This window comes from Phalacrocorax carbo, chromosome 9 (genome assembly GCF_963921805.1).
Source record: "Phalacrocorax carbo chromosome 9, bPhaCar2.1, whole genome shotgun sequence".
NCBI lineage: Eukaryota > Metazoa > Chordata > Aves > Suliformes > Phalacrocoracidae > Phalacrocorax > Phalacrocorax carbo.
The window spans coordinates 2,021,379-2,042,899 of NC_087521.1; the positions used below are offsets into that span (position 1 = coordinate 2,021,379).

At 36.6% G+C, this 21,521-nt stretch overlaps 1 protein-coding gene across 12 annotated transcripts in view; it reads right to left on the reverse strand.

Annotated features, from left to right (window-relative positions):
* GPHN (gephyrin) overlaps positions 1–21,521 on the reverse strand; it is a 306,435-nt gene that overhangs the window by 141,359 nt on the left and 143,555 nt on the right. For 5 of the 12 annotated variants that reach the window (XM_064460107.1, XM_064460102.1, XM_064460100.1 and 2 more), the window contains exons 4-5: positions 11,998–12,090; positions 1,901–1,939 (exon numbers count right to left, since the gene is read on the reverse strand). The exons of 1 other annotated variant lie outside the window; for it this stretch is intronic. In XM_064460107.1, the coding sequence (XP_064316177.1) occupies positions 1,901–1,939; positions 11,998–12,090 (132 nt within the window). Of the gene's footprint in view, positions 1–1,900; positions 1,940–11,997; positions 12,091–21,195; positions 21,333–21,521 lie in introns of those variants that run through there. 6 more of the 12 variants (XM_064460108.1, XM_064460105.1, XM_064460101.1 and 3 more) reach the window with 2 other exon arrangements.

Consider the following 21,521-nt stretch of genomic DNA (forward strand, 5'->3'; position numbering starts at 1 on the left):
AGCTGAAGTTTAAAGAATATTACAATTATTTTAAGCATAGGAAGACTTTATTACGGAATTATGACAGGGTTTGTTATGACAGAATATACTCTCCGATTCCTAGTTGGTGCTGGATTCAAAAGCATAATTAAAACCCCGAACATTCATAATAAGCTAGGAACTGTGGCAGAGCTAGGAAAAGAGAGGTCAAGTGAGTTGAATTAAAGAGGCGGGGAATCCTGCTTCTTACTCTAAGCTATGACAATGATTTATTCCCTTACTATGGACCTTACAGATGTAGTCAAGTCCTCGTTCTTAATCTGTATGAGAGTGACAAAAGGTTTCTGTAAACTGGCAACTGACTATTCTCCCAGTACAGAAAGAGCAGGAAGCAGCCACTCCGATACACGGCGGTTTGGAAATACTGTACTGATCCAAGAGCTTTTTTAGATTAGCTGCAACCTTGTGTGTTAAATTAAAAGACCTGTAAAATTTCTTATTTAGCTCTTTTGATCCACTGCGTTTACTGAATACAGCTCTACATTCAAATCTTAATCTTTCTGAGCTTCAGCAGCAGATTGTTTATTTCCCCTGTTATTACCTACCTTCCATAGATTCTGAGAATTACTATAGGTAATATTAGTGATGGGTTATAGTACTTAATTGCTTCTGAATTTAATTCTGAATACGGTATTACTGAACAGTAATACACCTATCAAATGAAGTGATGGAAGCTAAGACTAAATACAATGCAGCTTATGCAGCTTTTTTTTTTTATTATTTATTTTTTATTTTCTTGTAAGGAGGGAAAGGGTTTTGAGCAGTTCTATGTAAAAGCTGGATTCTGGTACTGAGATCAGTTTTTGGCTGGTATGTTGAACTGAATCAGATCATGAAGGAGCCAGACAAGTTTTTCCCCCATTCCTTACAATTCTTCATTTTTTTTTTTTCAGACTGGTGCATATTTAGAAATAAGATCTATGCAGGTGGGCAGGACAATATGATAGAAATGCCAGGCATAAAAGCAAATGGATAGGACAGCAAAAGAGCAAGTATCAGTGAGTAAGCAGACTCAAAGAGCAGCAAAGGGACGCTATAATCAAGAAGCAGGTGAAAAGGCCGGAGGAAAATGCCAGACATTCAGCAAGTTGATAAAGCAGTACCCAACAGTCAGCAGGTGTGCCAAGCAGCAGAGGAGCAATTCCACAAAGGCAGCAGATGCGCTCAGCAGGAAGGTAACGCCAGGCACTCAGAGCGGGAGACAGGGCAGCGGGAGGCCAACGCCCATGGGCGATCAGATCGAAAGGACAACGAGGAGGCGAGCCGCGTCATTCGACAGATGGACAAGGCAGAAGGTAGTCAGTGTCAAGCAATTAGCTGGTCAAGACGTAAGGCGAGACAGTCAGGCAAAGGGCCAAGATCTCAGGAGGACAACACCGCACAGCCAGCAGGTAGAGAGACTGAGAGTAGTGAATGCCAGGCAGTCCCCAGACAGGCAAGGCAGCAAAAGACCAAAGCCCATGAGTAATCAGATGCCACTGTTGGCGAGGACAAAACATAAGCCTGCCAACCAATTGACAGGGCAGCAGGGTGGCAGTGCTTTTTCAGTAACTTAGGGTACCACAAGTGTAACAGTCCCAAGAATCTAGATGCTCACCCTCTGGTAATATTAGATCAGAGTGAACCATGAAAATCCACAGGAGAATAGCACACAAATGGAAACAGCAGATGAGGCTGACCCTAGCACTTGGGGAGGCCATGGGACCTTCCTATAAAACAAAAATATGAGAATCCACAAGAAAATCAAACAAATGGGAAAAATGTGTCTAAAAACTGCTTCTGATGATGATTAAAAAAGCAAAAAAATACTAGCAAAGAATTAGTTTGGAAATGATTGGGTGGGATTGAAGATGTTGCTTACCCCTCTCTGGAGCCCACATAATGGGAATGTTGGGAATTTCTGCAGCAGAAAAACAGAAGAGAAAAGGGATTTCTGACTCCCAGTTCAAGGAAAGCATGTCAATTTAGGACTGGGTAACCTCTTTGGGCAAAAAATAAGAATTCAGCTGAATCTTTGCCCATCCCCAGATACATGCCTTTATTGAGGTTTGCGAAAAATTTAAGAAGCCCACATCACTTTCATCTCATGACATCCCACCCTTATTCCCCGAAACCACACTTACCTCTAGCACAAGGTGTGTAAGAGGGGAAAGGGGATGGTCTTGTGAGCTCATTCCCATATCCACTGCAAAATAACTTGTGAAGATGAACAGGAGTACCCATTAGCCACTGCCGGCCATTTGTGAGATAAACTGAAGAAGTCATTAACTGTTACTCATCACTAGCGTAGGCTTAGATACACCCACACTCTAATGAAAAGAATTGGTCTTGCGAGTCTTGGGGGGTAACCCTCTTCTATGGCAAGAATTGCAAAGTATGAAGCTTATCAACACCTTTTTTTACCTTGAATCTCCGCTTCTCTTTAACTTAAACACTCTGTTATTTATCATGGTTGGTTTTTTAAACAAATTAAACCATGTTTCAGAAATGTTAGCTGCTGCCCTATTTCAGAAACATGTAATGAACTCTGGAATGGAAGAATTGAGAAAATCCCAGCAGTAATAGACCTCAGTAATTTAGTTCATCTGTCATTTCAGTCATGAGTCTTTTTACTTAGGAAGTATCTTCCTAATAACTAGAAGTCAACCAACCAGGAATCAAGCCTCGCTATTTCTGTCCTCTTAGAAGTCCACTATGTACGTGTACTTATCTGCCTGCACATCAACTTCTTATTGGTAATACTGAAAACCTACATCTCACTTTGACAAGGCAATAATATGCAACAAGAAGCCAACTCTTCGCTCTCCTGCAAACTATGGAGAATCTTAGACACAATAAAGGAATCTGTAGTTCTGTTGTGCGCTGCTGAACTAGGATTTGGAAAGGTCACAGAGACAGAATCTGTATGAATTTACCATGTATTCATAAGCAACAAAGCTTTTAAGGAATACAGTAGTAACAGGCTAAGCTGATGGAACATCATTTACACTGATCCTCTGGGTATCAGCCACTCATTCTCCTTCCAGCCAAGCAAGGCACAGGAATAATAGAGGCTAGTGTAACTTCAAATTTAGAAATTTGAGTCATAGAACAGGAATTTCTTCCATAACCAAACTTCCCAGTACTACTATTAGGGCTTAGAACCTTAGAATGACAGGAAATTTAGGCAGAGGAGACCAAGTAATTTCCATCATAAAATTAATAATGGCATAAACCAGCCAGGAACAGCATACACTGACTGAACCAGAGTAGACATTAATACTGTAGAGTACGAGGTACTTCGAGCATGCATTGGCACTTTTATCAAATCCTGTGATTTTGTGGCCAGCAGCAACTGCACCGCAGCAAGAACAAAATTGCTAGCACCTTCTTTCCAAAGGGAGATCTTTCAAGGCTCATTGAAAAGGAACTATGACAAACTGATCTCAGCGAACCATAGGAAAAAATATATTTGTGGAAGAGAGGGTGGACTTTTTAAATCTAGAGAAAGTTTAAACGTCAATAATAAATAATCCACGGTAGATTACGCACCTCACTTTTAATTTGTGTATTCTCATTACAAAACAATAGGGAAAAAGAATATACGCACGAAGTGACAAGAAGCTGAATTATCTGTAAATGGTCTCAATTAAGGTTTAAAAGTAATTATTTTCTTGTCCATAAATGATAAGACTTTCATGCCTGGATATGACAATAATAATTTTTCTTTTCTATTCTGGCACTTATACTGAGTTAACATTTTGCTAAATCTTCACTGCTCCACGTGGTAGCAATTAGCAGAAGCAGGCAAAGGACCAGTTATAATGCTAAGAATAACTGCTGAAGCCAGCTGCTTTCCAAGACTCTTCTACTTTCTTTCCACTTGGTGGCTGGAAGAGCTCCTACACAGCAGGCAAGGAGCAAATGAGAAATTCTCTACTCTTCAATAAGTATTAGTTTTAACGATCAACTATTTTAATATTGAGTCATTTTGCTATTCTGGTGCGCTTATGTCAAAAGGACTAACTCACTCAATTTTTGACACATCTTAAATCCAAACCAGTATTTGCCCTCTAGTTATCATTCCTTTGAGCTGCCTTCGCAGACAAGTCTTCCTAATGTGTCTATACATCTCTTGTTAATTTTCTCTGTATTAAGCTTTTATTAAACTCTTTGTAATAGACCATGACCAGAAAAAAATTTACACTTTAGGGACAAGAACTGCATAATTACAGGCCTGACAATGTTTTCAAGATTATTTTGCCTTAACCTGATGTTTAGTTTTGTTCAGTTCCCTATTATCTGCTGTGAAGAGATGTTTTAATGGAAACTATTTTTAGAAATGCCTACAAGGAAAAAAATTCCAGAAGTTCCAAATTTAAAATTTCATTATGCAGAAGTCCGACGGCAGGCATATTTTTCTCCCCAGTTACAGAAAGGACTGCAAGATCTATACGCGCTGTTAAGGCTACACTGCTAATGGGAGCCAAGCCAGTTAGTTTAAACTACCAGAGAGACGCCCATATGAGCTGTGGTCCCTGCAGTGAAAACATGGCTAAAAGGCATCAGTAATGCCAAGTGGAGGACAATACTTCTCTTTACCCCAATAAAAAGTAAATTATAATCATATTGTTCTTCTGGTGGTACTTTTAAAAGTATTTGGGATCACGGGGATACGAACCATTTGTCCACCCAGAGGATACGCTGTCTTCTTCCAGCTTCCACTCTGAAATTACCTTGTAATAAAAACTTAATTGCAAAACTTAAGATAAAATAAGTGAGATTTCCTGGCTCATTACTGTGCTTTTGCTCCTCATTCTATGAAACAGTCAAATCCCTTACTGCTGTTTTACTACTGTTTTCTTCTTTTCAACAGAGCTTGCAAGTATTTCAGACATGTTTGATAGCCCAAACCCAGAACTTCTTTTTGCTATTTGAGAGTATTAAGGAAAGCTAAAATAAAGCAAATAAAAGTTGGTCCTCAAATGGGCAAAAATGCCCAGCTGCTTAACAGGAATTCTATTAGTATTATCTTTAGGATATGATGGTCAGTTGACTTTACACAGAAGGTTAATACATTAGTTAAATAATTTAAAAGATATTTTAAATACCCTCAGCCAGTATTATCAGAGTTTTGCTTTTTCAAAAAACGAGACAGAGAAGCGATTCTTGTAATCCTTTTAGATGCAGGAAACAAAATTGCGTATTCACTGATTTCAGGATCCATTTGATTCAAACTATCTTCTCATTTAACGTATACACAACATAAGGCTGGAACCTAGCTTGGTCTTCAGCACAGGAAAACTCATTAAATATCATCCATGACTTCTGTAAGGAGTACAAGACAACTGGAGTTTTATAAGACGTCTCTCCCACAATAAACTGTTTTTGATTTGACAGGATTAAAATGGAGAATACAGCTCCTCTTTAGGGAATTTGTTTGGGTAATTAATCTCTCATTGTTAAACAAACAAACCAACCCAGATACTAAAACATTCCATTATGATGTTTTTCTTATTAGACTTTTCTGGCTCAAGCTTCCTATCACCAGCTATTCTTACAATTCTCTTTAGAAGACTAAGAAAGGCATTATTACTATTTCCCAGAGAAAGTACACGTAAACCCCAGTGCTCTTTATGATAAACTAAACAGACTGAGTTGTGTAACTCTCACACAAAGAATCTCTCTCCTAGTCATTATATTTTTTTTTTACCTGTTTCTATATCCACTGTGACATTTGAAACTTTTTAAAATGGGAATGTCAGAAAAATATGCAGCTTTCCATTTTAGACACATCAATCCCATATACAGAGACAAAAGTATCCTCTGTATTCCTGTGCCTCTTTCCCCCCCCATCTTCATATTTGTCTATGTCGGGAAATCTAGACAGAAAGAAGTTGAGACACATACATTCCTTCAATCCAGTGTCTCAGCTGGATACACAGACAAGGAAAGATGTTCAAAACTGCTGTTTATGTAGCAGAATACCAAGAATTTACCACACTCGCTTTATTTATAAAAATTAGCATTCTTCAGGAATGCTCCCTCTGCGGTGTGGGTTTGGGTTTGGTTTTTTTTTTGGGGGGGGGGGCAGGGTTTGGGGTGGGGTAAGCGGCTTCTTTTTTTTTTTGATATTTGAGTAAATGGAGCTGAAAAGGGATCTGGCTTCCTTCCCTTGCACATTTCTCACTATAGCTGTCCTGGCAGCTCACAGGTATTTCCAGGCAGTGACTGCAGCTGATGATAGCACAACCGAGCTCTCCAGCGATTATGGCACGTTACCAAGTTTTCCTGAGAAACTCAAACAAGATAAGAGAAAGCACGCTTCTGAGCACTTCATAAGTCAGCTAAATAAGTTTGGCATTTCCCAAGACACAGGTAATTCTGTAACCTCATGGTCTACTGGGTAGTGCAAATAACCTGTATACGGCTGCTCCTCGAAGAAACCGGTAACTGTTGTTTAGTGAAAAGTGTTCTGCAGCTAAATGTATCAGTTCTGCTATAATAACCAGATGTAAAGTCTAATTATTTAATTTTTAAATTAAATTAATAAGGCACACAAATATATTTGTGTTTTTATAACACAATTTTTCAATTTTATTGAAAAATTAAAGCCGACCAGATAAAGACCTAATCATATAAGCTAGGAACTGTATGGAGGGCTAAGAAAAAGGGAATGCTACCTTACAGAGTTGTTGATAAACATCTAACAGGGTAGCACAGAATTTGGAAGAAGTCTATCACAGAGCAGTCTATTCCATTTAAGCGTATTTGTTGCAAGGCATCAAAATTCAGACCCTTTAGGAGCAAGCTGGGCTGGAAACATGATCTTCTAAGAAATCTGGAGAACATTAGTTCTCAAAAGGTCTGATGGGAAGTTACGGGATCAGACATCATACATACACAGCACACTTCATTAGACAATAGCTCTACACAGAAATAGAACTTAATGGGGAGTGAGACCTCCATTGAGAGATACAGAAAACTACAGTCTTAAAATAGACCACAAAAATAAATGCTGAAAAAGGTTATTAAATTGGAGGGTACCTTGAATATAGAAGGGTGAAAAACTGAAACAACAGCCTGGCTAATTAAAGGTTGTACGATTTCACAGTATTCCTACCATAAAATTACTGACGTCCCCTGTGAGATGAAGACTTCATTCCTCCACGCTAGGGAGCCATCTTGAAGTGACAGTTTGTAAAAAGAAGATTAGCTTCTTTTGGCCCAGTCACAACACTAAGATGTTTTTGGTACGGCACTGAGAACAGCTGAATGCTGCTGAAGAGAACAGAAGTACTCCCATATCCACGACGAATAATACTAGAAACCCTGCTGCTCTGGAAAGGTACTATTTGAACCAGGGAGGATGAAAAAAGCCTACATACTATTTCCAATTTAAATTATTGCTTATTACATGGAAGTTGTTAATTGAAATATCTCAGTGGATTTGGCTTAATCTGGGGGCACCATGTGTTGCTGTGAGAGTATGGCTACAACATGACATACGCTGTTGTGTCACAAGCATCTGATTTCACTAACAAAGTTGAAGGGAAAGCAAAGAGACAGAACACATGAAAATTACAAATAATAGAGATTAAGAAAGTTGTCAGCACTACTAGGGACAGAGAAATAGAAGGATACAGACATTAAAATAGTCTCTACAAATAAAATGGAATTTCAAGAAAAATTCAGACTAGATTCTAAGGAGAAACATGGGAAACAGCAATAGTGAAAGATACCTTCACTGATGACTGAAAATCTGCAATTGGTAACGATTATAAAAATGCTGGTGCAATTTTGAATTAAACATACAAAGACTTAATATCACAGCAGAATAGAGAATTTCTTCTCTCCAGACATGGCTTTTGTGTGGCTAGGTTTGGAGTATTTGGTTCATTCTGAGCGTCCTTTTTTCAGAAAAATGCTGACAAATAGGAGGGAGTTCCAGAGAACAATTATTTCTTTTCATTGACTAGAGAACTTGGATGAAAGAATAAATAAATATGCACGTATTGACAGATTAAATGAAAACAAGTACATATCTACATAAATTTCATAACAGCCTATAAATATTAAAGCATACAATCAGCAAGAACCAAACAATATCTTCATAATTTTTCCAGAGCACTGGAAAAGGAGGATGACTAAGGAAACATCCATCTGGCTTTACATGATGGAAAGAGCTCTTCTAAAGTCTTATCTTAAAATTTCAGGGCTGACAGTTATCTGCAGTGGTGCTGAACTATTTGGGAATCCACATAGTGACACAGCTCAGGGATTTCTAGCAACAGCTGAGGCAAAATAAGTTGGCTTCTATTGCTATTGTCTAAGTACATGAAATTAGTCCCATGGGGGGGCAAACAAGACTTGCGAGCTATACACTATAGATGAAGGATAAGAAAACATCTAGAGGACTCTGCTGGGGCAGATGAGTGAATTATTTGGATGTACAGTTTTGCAAAATAATAAATATAAAAATAGAGAAGACAGAAGACAGAAAACTGGTTAGAGCACCTGTATACCTGAGACTTGACTTTTCTCCCTTGTATTGACCAACAGCAGCAGAGAAAATACATTTCTATATCAAAGGATACCTAGTGATAGGTGAAAATGCTGCCACATTATTTAAATATTTTCACAAAAGATAATGTATATTATCATTAACATTCTGTAAGAACTGGAACTGTCTACCACTCAAGTGCTGTAGTTCCAAGTAAAAAATATTTGCATCTGGAAATACAAAACAAAAGGTCCTAAATAACTTTGTCCATATGTAAATCCCTGACCTCTGTCCAGCAACAAACACTTTTTAAATCAACACACACCTGTATGAGCATTTCCAGTATGGATTTAAACACTACCCCCATAAATTACAGGCAAAATGAGATAGTGTAAAAAAAAAAAAAAAAAAAAGTGGTTGTAGCTACAAAATTCAGCCAAAGTATACTTTGGCTTTAGTCCAAACGTGAACTACCATCAACTGCCGTAATAGATGATGAATTGCAGCATTTGCAGCATTCACTAATAAAATCTACAAGACAGTTTCCTTCAAATTCAGCCATCCAATGGGTGAATTTGGGGCTTTAAATATCCACATGCATTTCATCACTTCTAGTCACATATAAAAGCAGGCGAGGATATTCACACTGCTTAATCCAATTGACCCTCACCTGTCAAAGTGTGAATCATTGTAACTAATTAAAAATTTCTCCCCACCCACTGAGTAGACTGAGGTTATAAATTTAGGGACCAGAGACAGGAATGGAAAATCAGTTATTGTGAACACCTGTAAAATCATCTATTCCATTAGAAGATAAAAAAGCCGTTACACATCATTGAAACAACGGCAATAACCTGGTACAATCCCGACAGAGTGTTCAAAAGGCAAAATGAGGGGGGAAACTGTAATTTAAAAAAAAAAAAAAAATTTTCTGAAGTTTCAAGTTATTCTTAATAGATATATGATGCTTGGCACTTAATTTCAATTTAATCAATAATTACAAAATCAAATTAACATTAATTCTTTGGGCTGTAAATACGCTCAGAAACTGGCTTTATCTTGTACTGTACAATAGCAATTATGTATCTATGCTTAGAAAAGAAAGCAGAAAAACATGTTTTCTAATCAAAAGTACAGGAGGATTAAGGAGAAGCAGGACTGAATTATTTCAGCTCACATACGACCTGAGGGACTACTCTCAGGAAAAATGCTAAAATGTCTTCCAGTATGAGGCTGAATTATTACCAGTTTTAAAATCATGTCTTAAAGATGACATCTTAATATCACAATGTCATGATCACATCATTTCATTATCAGTTCAATACTAAGGGGAGAGCATGCTGGATGAACACCATACAAAGAAGAGATTAAACCCATTTCCTACATCAATGCAAGTTTTCCTGAAGGCTTGCTATTGCACATTTCACACTGACATAATGAATCTTCCATTCTGAATTGGTTCTCTCATTGACTCAAAAGGCATAAAATATGGTCCGGAGCTTACACTTCTTCATACGTTTTTTGTTATGACACATACTGGCAAACTAATTTGCTTCCCTTAAAAGCATTTGTTTCAGTGAACTATCTACTAAACCCTATCAAAAGAACAAACCTTATCACTGCCTCTTTGTAATAAAAACTGGGATTCAACCTCTCCACTGTGATTTAAATTTAGTCTTGCAAGTTAATCCAACTTAAGTGAGTGAAAAGTGAGTAAATACTGTCCTATATAAATTCTTTTTAAGTACAGGAATAATGTGACAGTCAGAGCACTTAATTCTGTTATAACCAGCTGAAGTCTTGCATACCTATTATGTTTAAAAACAATGCATTTTTTCTTCAATACAAGCTAGTAATGCTTTTTCTATCAATGTGCTTTTATTATCTAGTCTAAAGATGCTTCAACAACTCAGATAATTTTAAAAATGGCTCACTATAGCATCAAAACTAATTAAACAAATCATCACCACCTGTCTTAAATGATTAGTTTAAGTAACAGCAATAAAGCAACGTAAGGAAAATACTAGGTGTTTATGTGCAGAGTTCTCATTTATTTATTTCTTGTCCCAAAAGCTGCTTGAGAATCTGTGGCTAATTTCTGGCACTGGTTGCAATGCTTCTTGCAGCACTACTGCCTAGGCTTGAACCTGCATGAAGGTAATAAATCAGGAAAACTGAAGCAGAATTTCAGCCCTTTTTTACACACTGCTGGGAATACAACCTTCAAAACCATGAAGCTTGCAAGAAAGAGATGAAATCAACCAACACGCTTTTCACTTTTGTGTTGCTTTAGGACAGCAAATCATCTCCAAACTCAGTTTCACTAGCTACCACACTCTGGTCATACTGATCCTGTTTTCTGATACACAGACCCTTAGGTTTTAGTTACTTAAGGTTTCTAGTATATAATCTAAAAACATCAGAAGTAACCTACAGGAGTATTTTCTTTACATGTTTGTTTAGCTACACAAACGTTATAAAAAGTAAATTAAAAAATATTTTTTCATTGCTAAGGAAAAAAAGGTAAACTGCAGCCATGGTTGACAGAACATATTTGAAAGTAATAACACGCCTACAGTGCTTTTAATGAACTAACATCAACTCCAAGTTGCAATTCTAAGCAACTGAAAACTTGTGTGAGCACTTAAGAGAAACCTAAGTATGGTAAGTTATGGAAATAAACACTTCAGGCCCTCAATTTTAATTCTGCCCTTTAGTGAACACAAGCAAACCAAAAAAAGTATGCGATTTTAAAAGTTCATATTAATCTAATTTGGAACCATAAATACCAAAACACTTCAACAGCAATCACATAGTCATTTCATATTACAACTCATGGCCATGAGGTTACTAGGTTACCTTTTTTTTTCCTTACCGTAGCTCCTTATAAGAGGAATATAATCAGATTTCCTGTGCAACATTTACTGGCGCAGGTTACCTCCATCTCCGTGCCTGTTTAGCTTTTTTTTTTGACAACCTGGTGTCAAGCAAAGCAATAGCAGCTTTGCACAGAATTTTTTCCCCCTGCTATCTGACCCTCCCACTCTATAACCTATAATGCAGTAGTTGTCAATGCAGTAGCCTGCAAAGGAGAATTAAGGCATCTCTCTTATCCCACTTTTCCTTGTGCAAGACACAGTAAAAACCACACAAGATTGTGCTTAGCAGTGTTGTATTGCAGTGCTAAGGAAAATTACACCAAAAAGCCATCAGAATTTTGATTTGTAAGGGGTCTGGAAATCCATTATACTAAGCCACATTTTAGTTTAAAAATCATTTTGGGTCAGAACCCAAGGTCAGAGTAATTCTCTTAAATTATATTCCCTATTGCTTTTCTTCTTCCAAGTTATGTAACACTTGACCTGTCCAGAGATACTGCAAAGTAAAGTTACAGAGGAAATTTCCAAAAAATATCAGCCCCCTATCCCAGACTCATATGCCAAAGGGAAGATTTTCTTATTCCAGGACTCTCTCACCTCTGGAGTGACATCTCGTGGTGCAAACCCTGTTCCTCCAGTTGTTAAAATCAAATTAAGTTCCTTTTCATCACACCAATCTATCAGCGTCTCCTGAAAGAGAACATCAATCCTGTCAGATATAACAAGGAATATGTGGAATACAGTTATCTCGAAAAACACCTGAAGACTTGAAATGTCTTAAAAACAGAGACATACACAATAAATACAGGGAACTGTAAAATCCTGACTTTTTATTCAAAGACTGTAAACCATTATTTATAACCAACATATGACAGAATAATTCAAGTATCCATCACAATATTTTTGGAAATGGAAACTGAAATTCTGTTCTCCATCTCTTGACCTGAAATGGAAAACAAGAATTCACAGTTATTAATTTACATCACTGTTTATTTTGATTTTGAGATGAAAATATAATGCTTGGAAACATGTTAATAGAGCATGTGCATTTAATTTAGATTACATGGTTGATTCTTATTACAGTGGCTCTGGGTTTTGTGCTCTACTTTCTAATAGCCTGAAAAAAGCAAGAACCACATATTTGTAAGCTTATCTACTAAAAGATGCAATAATATACCTGATGCAGCAACACAAAAGGTTATCCATAACAATCTTTTCTAAATTCCCTACAACTTCTCAATAGGACTGTGTATACCAATTCCAAGGCTGGACTAAGAAAGCTTAATGAATCTGTCGTGTAAATTCCATGACTTACAATAAGGGAGCACTCATGGTACTAGAGGAGTGTTCAATTTCATTTGCATTCATTTTTTCAAATGACATTTTAAACAAGTTTTCAAATGGTAATAAAAATGTGACATAAGCAGAAAATTTATTTAGTCTCAATATGATTATATCACTTATCCTTCACACTCTGCTGTGGGCTAGCACAACAGCAAAATGTCTGCTTGGAGCTCAAAATTAGCTGTTACATGAAGTACCTTCATGCATTACAGAGTAAAGTATCCATCTGCGGAAACCAGTCAGATCAATTAGACAGCTATGCTTATTCTAGCAAATAAACCTCACTCACTGAAAAAGTTTAGGGCACATTCATATTTCTGTAGTATTATACCGGGGAGGAATGAACTGGTTTAGCGACTGTTGGCTAGCAGCTTATTGTTTATCATAAAATTAGATCTGAGCAATATACTGATTCAAAAAGCTCAAAATATTCTTGATGGTCATAAAACTGTCCAGAACATTTTAAGAAGAGTTACCAATTTAGATTAATCCTCAGGGGTATATACTGCAGGCTTAGCACTGCTATGTAACTTCCAATTGAGGGAAAGCTCATATCAAGCCTTTTCCAAAGTGCAGGTAGAAGGACCTTGTGTCTGCCAGCGAGCCAAATCGTGCAAATGTATCCAAGGATTACTTGAAGAAGTGGCAAAGCCAAAGGTTCTGTCTTTATTTCTCCTTTCTTTATGCATTCCTTCCGCTTTGCCTCTTGTGTTACCTCTTGTCTTTGTGAAAAATCACACTCATCTTTTTACTCTCCCCATTTGGAGGGAAGCACTCTACTTAGGTGGGCTGTCAATTACCAGAAGTTTCTGGTTATATGAACATTTCCCATAAGCGTGAGAAAAGAACACATATAATGTCTCAGACCCATACATAAATGAACTATTAAGTCTGACATTTGACTTACGTTTTGAAAAAATGTCACTTACAGTAGTAAAAATCATTTGAAGCCTTAAAATTGTTTGTTTCAATAACATAGAGATGCATCAGAAAAATTATTTCAAAGAGGTGGCATCTTCTCTATGTCATCATCTAGAAACATATGTGCTTGACTTCGAACACCTACAAATTTCAGAGTATACTCGAAAGAAGTTCAGTGTAAAAATGGTGTTTGGCAAAGTTAGAGCTTAATATTCTATGTATTTTAAAAATTATTATCGTCAAGTAAAATTTGTCAATATAGAACAAGAGGTGAGATTTTGTGGTTTGTTTTTTTTTTTAATGAAACGTTTATCTTTAGATAAAATAAACCCCACCAAATGCCAACCGGTTTTATAGAGAAAATAAATCCTTCTGTTCTCATTTTGCTACAGTTCAATAATACTCTAGTTAACAGGGGGAAAAAATGTCATGCGATAGCCCACAAAAGGCTAAAGAAATCTCTATACATCCTAACTCGTCAAATAAACTGAGCAATAATTAAATGCCTATTACTGCAATTCCATCAGTGTGCTTTGGCAGACATACAATTCTCTGTCAAGTCCTATTTATAGTAAAGAAGCATAAGCTTTCAGTAAGAAGACCTTTGACTACGAGGCATTAAGTTTGCATTTCATTGTATATTAGAAGTGAAAACTGCACCACTTAGATCTTTTAATACCATGGAAAAAATGACTGATATTCAGCTTATTTACTTTCTCTCTAGCCCGCAAAACATTCTCATTGATTTTTTTTAAGTACTGAAAAAGGAAGCACCACTGTGATCAGTTGAGGACAAAAGGCTACTCATATTCATTTTGCTGCTGCCAGCAGTCCAGCCAGATTCTCCACTGGCTTTGCACAGAACTGCATTTGCTGTGTCTTCAAATGGGAATTCCTCTAGGCCAGGGACCCGATATTTGGCTTTACTGAGGCTACGCAAACAAAATTATTATATAACATTTAAACCAGACAAAATGTCTTTAAATACTTTTTGTGCATCTTTCTCCTCTTCTGTTGCTTCACTGATGATAAGCTTTCAAGATAAAATGAGACTAAGTCAACAGGTTATCTAAATCACTGTCACTCCATTCAAGTCAATGGAATTACGTTGATGGATACAAAATGCAGTATCTGGCTCTGAAAACAGTACTGTAAAATTACTACCAAATTTTAAAAAGCCAGAAGAGACCTCCAGAAAAAAACCCCAACCAATTAATAGCTGTATATTTTTACTAATTAATATCCTAAAATAGGCTTTAACTGTCATTTTCTAGTGTCAGGGTAGGCAAGGAGAAATTAAGTCATTACCGTCAGTCCCTCTAGACACATTTTTCCTTCAAAAGCACACAACTGTGATTCTAACCTGTTCAGATTTCACTGAAGTCTGAGAATAATTATATTAATTTTATTTTTCTGCCACTCAAATAAAATGTCAGCCCACTTGTCTCCTTAAGTTTTGGATTAGATCTGTTGCCCTGTCCTCTTTTTATTTTGTCTTTTAAATACATTTAATTTATCTCATTTAAGTAAATAAGAAATCCCTGGGTCTAACACAAAATTTATTTCCATCTCTTGTTCCAAAGAGCTCTTATTTTAATCAGCCCCCTCTCTCTCCCAGCTTGGAACTACTTGTTGGACATCCTATGCACTGCCCAACCTTGAAATTATTTCCGTTATCAAACTGCTCATCAAAAGCTTCACTTATGATGGTTTGAATTTTCTCATGACCAGCATTGATTTCACCAGGGCAGAAAAACCTTGCCTCATTCTTTCTCTGAGTCCTTAGTCTTCACATATAAATTCATTAAGGCCAATAAAGATCATTAATTATGGAACGAATGCTACAGTGTGCGGCACAGTGCAGAGACCCTATGTCTACTGCAGTTAACGTGCTTGCAAATTCATAAAGGCACTGTCACATTAAGACGCACTAAGTCTAAAAGCTGTACAAATGTATTCTTGTGGTGCCACACCTAAGCTAGCGCTGCCCAACATTTCAGTCAGTGAATGCCTATAATGCTTACAGACATACTTCCTTCTGTGGAAGTAACTTAAGCATCTCAACGTCCAAGATGCAAACCTGCCATTAGTCTAAGTTGCAATGGGCAGGTCACAGAATTTTGGTCAGTTCCTCCTGTATTTATTTAAAACACATTCTAGGAGTCAAGCATCTTTTTACTAAACCACCCACATCCTTGATCTGAAGGATTTAAAAGAGAGAAAATATATCATAATTTAATTTGTTAGGGTTTTCCAGCAGCTATTCATATTTATCACTGAGTATTGGTTGTGTTTCTAGTAACTGTTCCTTTCCAGTCATTTCTGTGGAACAGTGCCCTGCCATGACACGTAAGAAACCTGCTCACAGAATGCATCATGGTCACGGTTAGCAAAGTGGGGCATCTTGTAACTCCTTTAATATACTATCCTCTAACCTCTGCAAGTAAGTGAACAGGAGAAACAAATAAGGATACCTTTCTGGAATGAAATGAATCCTTCCCTTATCTTTGGAGATAACTGAGGTTTGTGGGTTACTTATCTTTGTAAAATTTTGCAGTCGCTTGAAATAAAGCCTTACTACAATCATGGGCACTCTACGTTTCTGTCCTTGATTGCTGCTTCACTTAAATAATGGAGTAGAGCAGTTCTACATGTGTAATTATTTCCTTTTCAGAGTGACAGAGGCATCCATTCATTGACACAATATCATAAAGCATGCTGTTGGCCTGGAATTTAAACTTGAGAAAGGTTGCAAGACTCCTCCAGTCCTCTTACTGTTACTGTACACTGCTCTTCCACACAGATACTGAGCCTATGAGAAATGCCCTTAGCTGGAGCAGAAGTACTACAAAGCACACAAAAATAGTCCCCATGGATTGGACTAAATGCCTACACAGAAGAGCTGAGGTCTTTAGGACTGATTGTTTCCTACGATGCTACAGTCCTATGGTATTTCTTGCCTTTCTTTTTGTCCACTTTTTGCCATCACTTTGCTGCGAGAGCATGATAACAGTCCCTTATGTTTATGCATCTGAAAGGATTAGAATACATTCCTGCAAATCAATATTATGGTGCTTATTCCTGGGATTAACATGTATACCTTTTTTTCTCATCGATACGTCATTTACTTAATCATACAAGGACTGTAAAAATATTTCTTAATACATATGCATACTTTTCATACACCTTAACCACTGGAATATATGTACACTGTTACCATTTAAAAGGAAAGAATACAGAAATGATAAAAAGAACATAAACAGGCAGGCTTTCATAAAGAATCCACACAGAATTCTTCCATTCTATATTCAGTATTGAAACCGGTTAATTAATTCTATAGTTAACAAAGATGACTGGTATTTTGGCACACACTAAATTTTTCTAGCACAGTGCAAACTTGAAATTCTTTTGCCTTATATGCACCACTAATCACATATGAAGGACGTTTTAAAATATGTTAAAATTTAATTGAAATTGCTGAACAAATATCCATGTTAAATATGAAATTTAATTATGAAACAATATAAGTTTATTTACCTTGGACTTTGCAACAGAAGTATAAGATGTTTTACAGACACGCACACAATCCAGAAGTTCTCAGAACAACTGTACGTGACTGGAAGACCATTGTGGCTTCTGGGAAAAGCTACTGAGAGTGCTTAGAAATGCAAAAGTCTGTGTTGTCCAGCACAGATCTCCAAACTACAAGCTTTGTAAAATTATACTACTTCTATATTAGCAAATAAGTTGTGTTTACTCTATGACAGTATGTTTCAAAACACGAGGAAAAAACATATAACAATATGTTCTTAAAGTTATAATGATAACTTTCCTTAGCAATCCAAGTCAAATAAGAATTCTTGTATAAAAAGCCACTTTAAATATAAATTTAATTTTCTTTTATGAAAGAAATTATAGTGAATAAGAATAGGCAAAAACATATCACAGAAGAGCAAGTCTGCATAGTTGCAGATTTGCTAAGTAAACTGGATGGCATTTCGACCACTGAGTTTCAGGAACTGGCACATTAAGGTCTCATAACAACCTTTAGTCATGTGGCTTGAACTACTCCAGACCCCAGCTCCACAAACATTATCCCGGCTATTATGGCATTGAGAGAGCATACATAACTGCATGAATCAGAAATTCACGTCATCGCACACTGATACAAAGCAGGAAAAAAGAAAAAGAAAAGGTAAAAGTAAAAGTAACCAAATTGTTATTCACTGTTGTATTATTTAGGAGTTTGAATCTTCTCTATTCAGCTGACCATGGCTTGTCTATTAATTTAAAAGGGACCATGCAAGAACATGAATACCCATAAAGGAAAGGTACTGAAGGAAAGACAGAGTTGAGTTCAACATTCAGTTTCAAAAAGAGGGAAGGCCTTAGAAAAGTTAATATATTCTTGGAATGAATTTCATATTTTTGCCCTATTTCTGGTGAAGGTTTTATTTCTTATGCTCACAATCTTTCTTTCATTGCTTGAAAGCTTCACTGAAACGCAGAGGCATAAAGATATTCTTATGTGTGGAGCAACAACTTTGCAAGTAAACAATCTCAAAATTATTTAAGAGTATCAGAAAATGAAATACTAAAACACATGGAAATACACTCAGCATTTTCTATCACCTCCATCCGCTTTTTCCTTCCCCACCAACAAAAGGCAGAAAGTGTGAGATATGTTAGAATTATGCTCAGAGTGTAATCACTGTAGTCAAGAGACTTGGATGAAATACAAGTACATATCTCAGTGTGCCTAAATAGACCTTTTAATCTTTTGAGATTTATTGAAAATGGTTAGTAGGCTTTTGAAGATTCTACAGAGGTATTTGCAGTTTTTCAGCATCACAGTAATTTTACATTGTTGTTTTTCTAAATACAGTTTTCTAAATACTAAGCTAATCTATTAAAAGGAGTCATAAAATGCAAATATTTTACTGAAATGCAAAACTAAAGGAAGCAAGTAATAAAAATGTACTCTATAAATGGCTTAATTTTAAAATGGAAATGTAATTATAGGCATTTTCCATTTGAAATAAATTGCAGTTATCAAATATTTCAAGGTTCAACATACCTATGCAGCCTGTAACGTAACCTTTCCTAAAAAAGTACTTCACATCTTCTAAAAGCTACTATTCATGATAATTACCCCTAAAACAGGAAAAAAAAGGAGGCACTGAAGTTCAATGCTCAACAGAGGTCACCTATGCAAATAAGTAGGGAAAGCCAGGCAGAGACATGTGCAAACACTGAAGTGTTGGCCGGTCAAACCACCAGAACTAGGAGTGCCAGCACTGCTTTTTAATGGCTAAGACTGGCAAAAATATTCTAACTATTACACTGGAGAAAGGTAAAGACAGTACAGGCCACATGCAAGATTGACTCCACAAAACAAAAGTGCAGTTTTAAATGTTTTGTGCCAATTTCCTTTCAGAAAGACAAAGGAGGGATTCTTAAATCAAGCTAACTACCTTGATATATTAATCTTAGTATAAACAAGAAAAAAAAAGTGATTTTATTTTATGATTTAACAAATTGAATTAAAGTCTATAAGGAGGTCTAGATCAGATGCAAACCATGAGCCTGTATGTGCAGCAAGGCACTAGTCTTGTTTCCTTCTGTATAAAAACCTGTTCCAATCTAGTGTTGGTGTCCTCCTCGCGTGCATGCTACGGTCTTGAAATCACGGCTACTCACTGGGAAGGATCGGTCTTAACAGTTTTCCTCAGATGGCTGGAGGAAGGGATGGAACTTAGAGCTGTCAGAAGAGTCAGAATTAGATATTTTCCAAACATGTCTGTTTCTTGAAACAACTTTCCTGTCCACTCTGAATTTGGCAGATATACATGTGTGTGGGCATATATGCGCACATGCTTATCTTTACGTAATAAAAATGTACTAGCAAAAGCACCAAAGTTCAATGTGTCTCATTTCTGTCACACATAAAAGACCTCTCTCAAATATATAAAGTTTACTTACTAAAATATTACAGCAGTTACAAAAACTGTTTTTCTTAAGAATTTATTTGAAGCCAATTAAAAATTAAATAATAGAAAAACATAATGCCTCCTTGCCTGTATTTTTCCAGTGAGAATCTTGACATCTAATATATATTCCTCTGATTCTTCCTACAACTACAAGCTAAAATAGCAATTGGAATGAAAAGCAAAAAAAAAAGCATAAAAACAACTAAATTAATCCAATACTGCTCACTAATAATAGACAGATTTAAAAAAATTTTATTTTTTTTTTAATTAAAGCAGCACTTCAAAGACCTGTTATCACAAGATATAAATTCTTGGGTTTGGAACTGTGGATCTCAGATTAATTGTGCAGAACAAGACAGCTTCTTCCACATTTTCTTCCTCTTTGCATACATTAATGTTCATCTAAGGATGTTTAAAGGACTGTTTACTTTGGGTTTTCTTCTCAGAATGTGAAAAGGCAGCTTGATATTACACACACGTCAGTGACTTTCTAAAACTAGAATGCTTTACAATATTTTATCTATGTGTATCCCCATCTACAGCAGATATGCACCACAGATCAGAAGACTCACTGCACTTTGCTGGCTGTAACTAAGCCCAGATAAGCTACATCTTAATCTTATTGAAAACATAGAAATGCAAAGCCACAGAACCAACTGTAAATTTCTTTGAGTTGTCAAGACAACACTAACTGCTACAACTCAAAAAGACTGGTAAAAGCATGTCCGTCATATAAGCAAAGGCGATACATCTCAGAGAACTCCAAGTACAAACACGTAAGAATCATATTTCTATAACAGCCCTCAACTCACATAACCTGCACTTCTTAGAAACTGTGCTTGAAGATAACCACTTGCAGAATTTGAATGTACGTGTTCACATGCAGAGACAACTACATCGCCAGTTTCAGCCAGGTTATACCCTGTGTCTTCTTGTTCTGTTTAATGGGAGGGAAGTGCAGCGGATTAAAAAATTACTACAAGGCTTCTGTGATTAAAAAAACCCAACACAACAGAGGAGGAACCCACTGGTGGAAAAAAATGCCTAAACTCAAATGTTTGCTTTTCTGTAACGATGAAGTTTTAAAAAACAATATAATTGTAAAAATATAATCGAACCTTACAGAACCCAGTTCAGTTTCTAGCTTCATTTTCTAATAGTAAATACAATCTTACATGTTAGTTCATACACTTACCTAGAGTTGTGTGACACATCATTTCCTTCTACTTTTTAAGTGATACTACAACTTATGTAATTTCAATTTTGGTGTAGCTGTCAATGGAAATGACAAATTGAACAGAGTGAAAATATTTAAAGATCTAAAAAATAGATTTTCCCCCTCTTAAGACAGGGGAAAAAAGACAAGAGATGAAAGCACTAAAGAGACAGCGAGCTACTCAGTGTAATGCAGCGTGTGGTCTAAATTCCCCCATGTGCGTATTGTTCATGCATATCATCCACAGAGTCAATGAATGAAATTGCTTTTAAAATAAAACCTACTGCTTTACCTGTGAAAATACAGAATAGAAAATTTACCTACCAACGAACGGCTGCTGTACTTTGAGATATTTAGTCCATACATATAGTCTAAGAGGGGGTGGGCTCGTGGCCTGCCCTGGAGTGTCCCGGGAGGGGCGCTCTAGCTCCTCCCCTCTTCCTGCTTGAGGCATGACATACAGGGCAGAGTGCATCCGCCACCACTTCAGTTCCTCTTAAATGCACAATCAAACCTGAAAGAGATTCAGAAAGAGGGGAAAGGCAGGTAGGAGACTAATGTACATGCAGACTATAGCTCTCAAAGAACACCAGTTACTGACCAGTAACCTTTCTTCTTTGAGTCTGCATGTACATTCCCGCAATGACTCG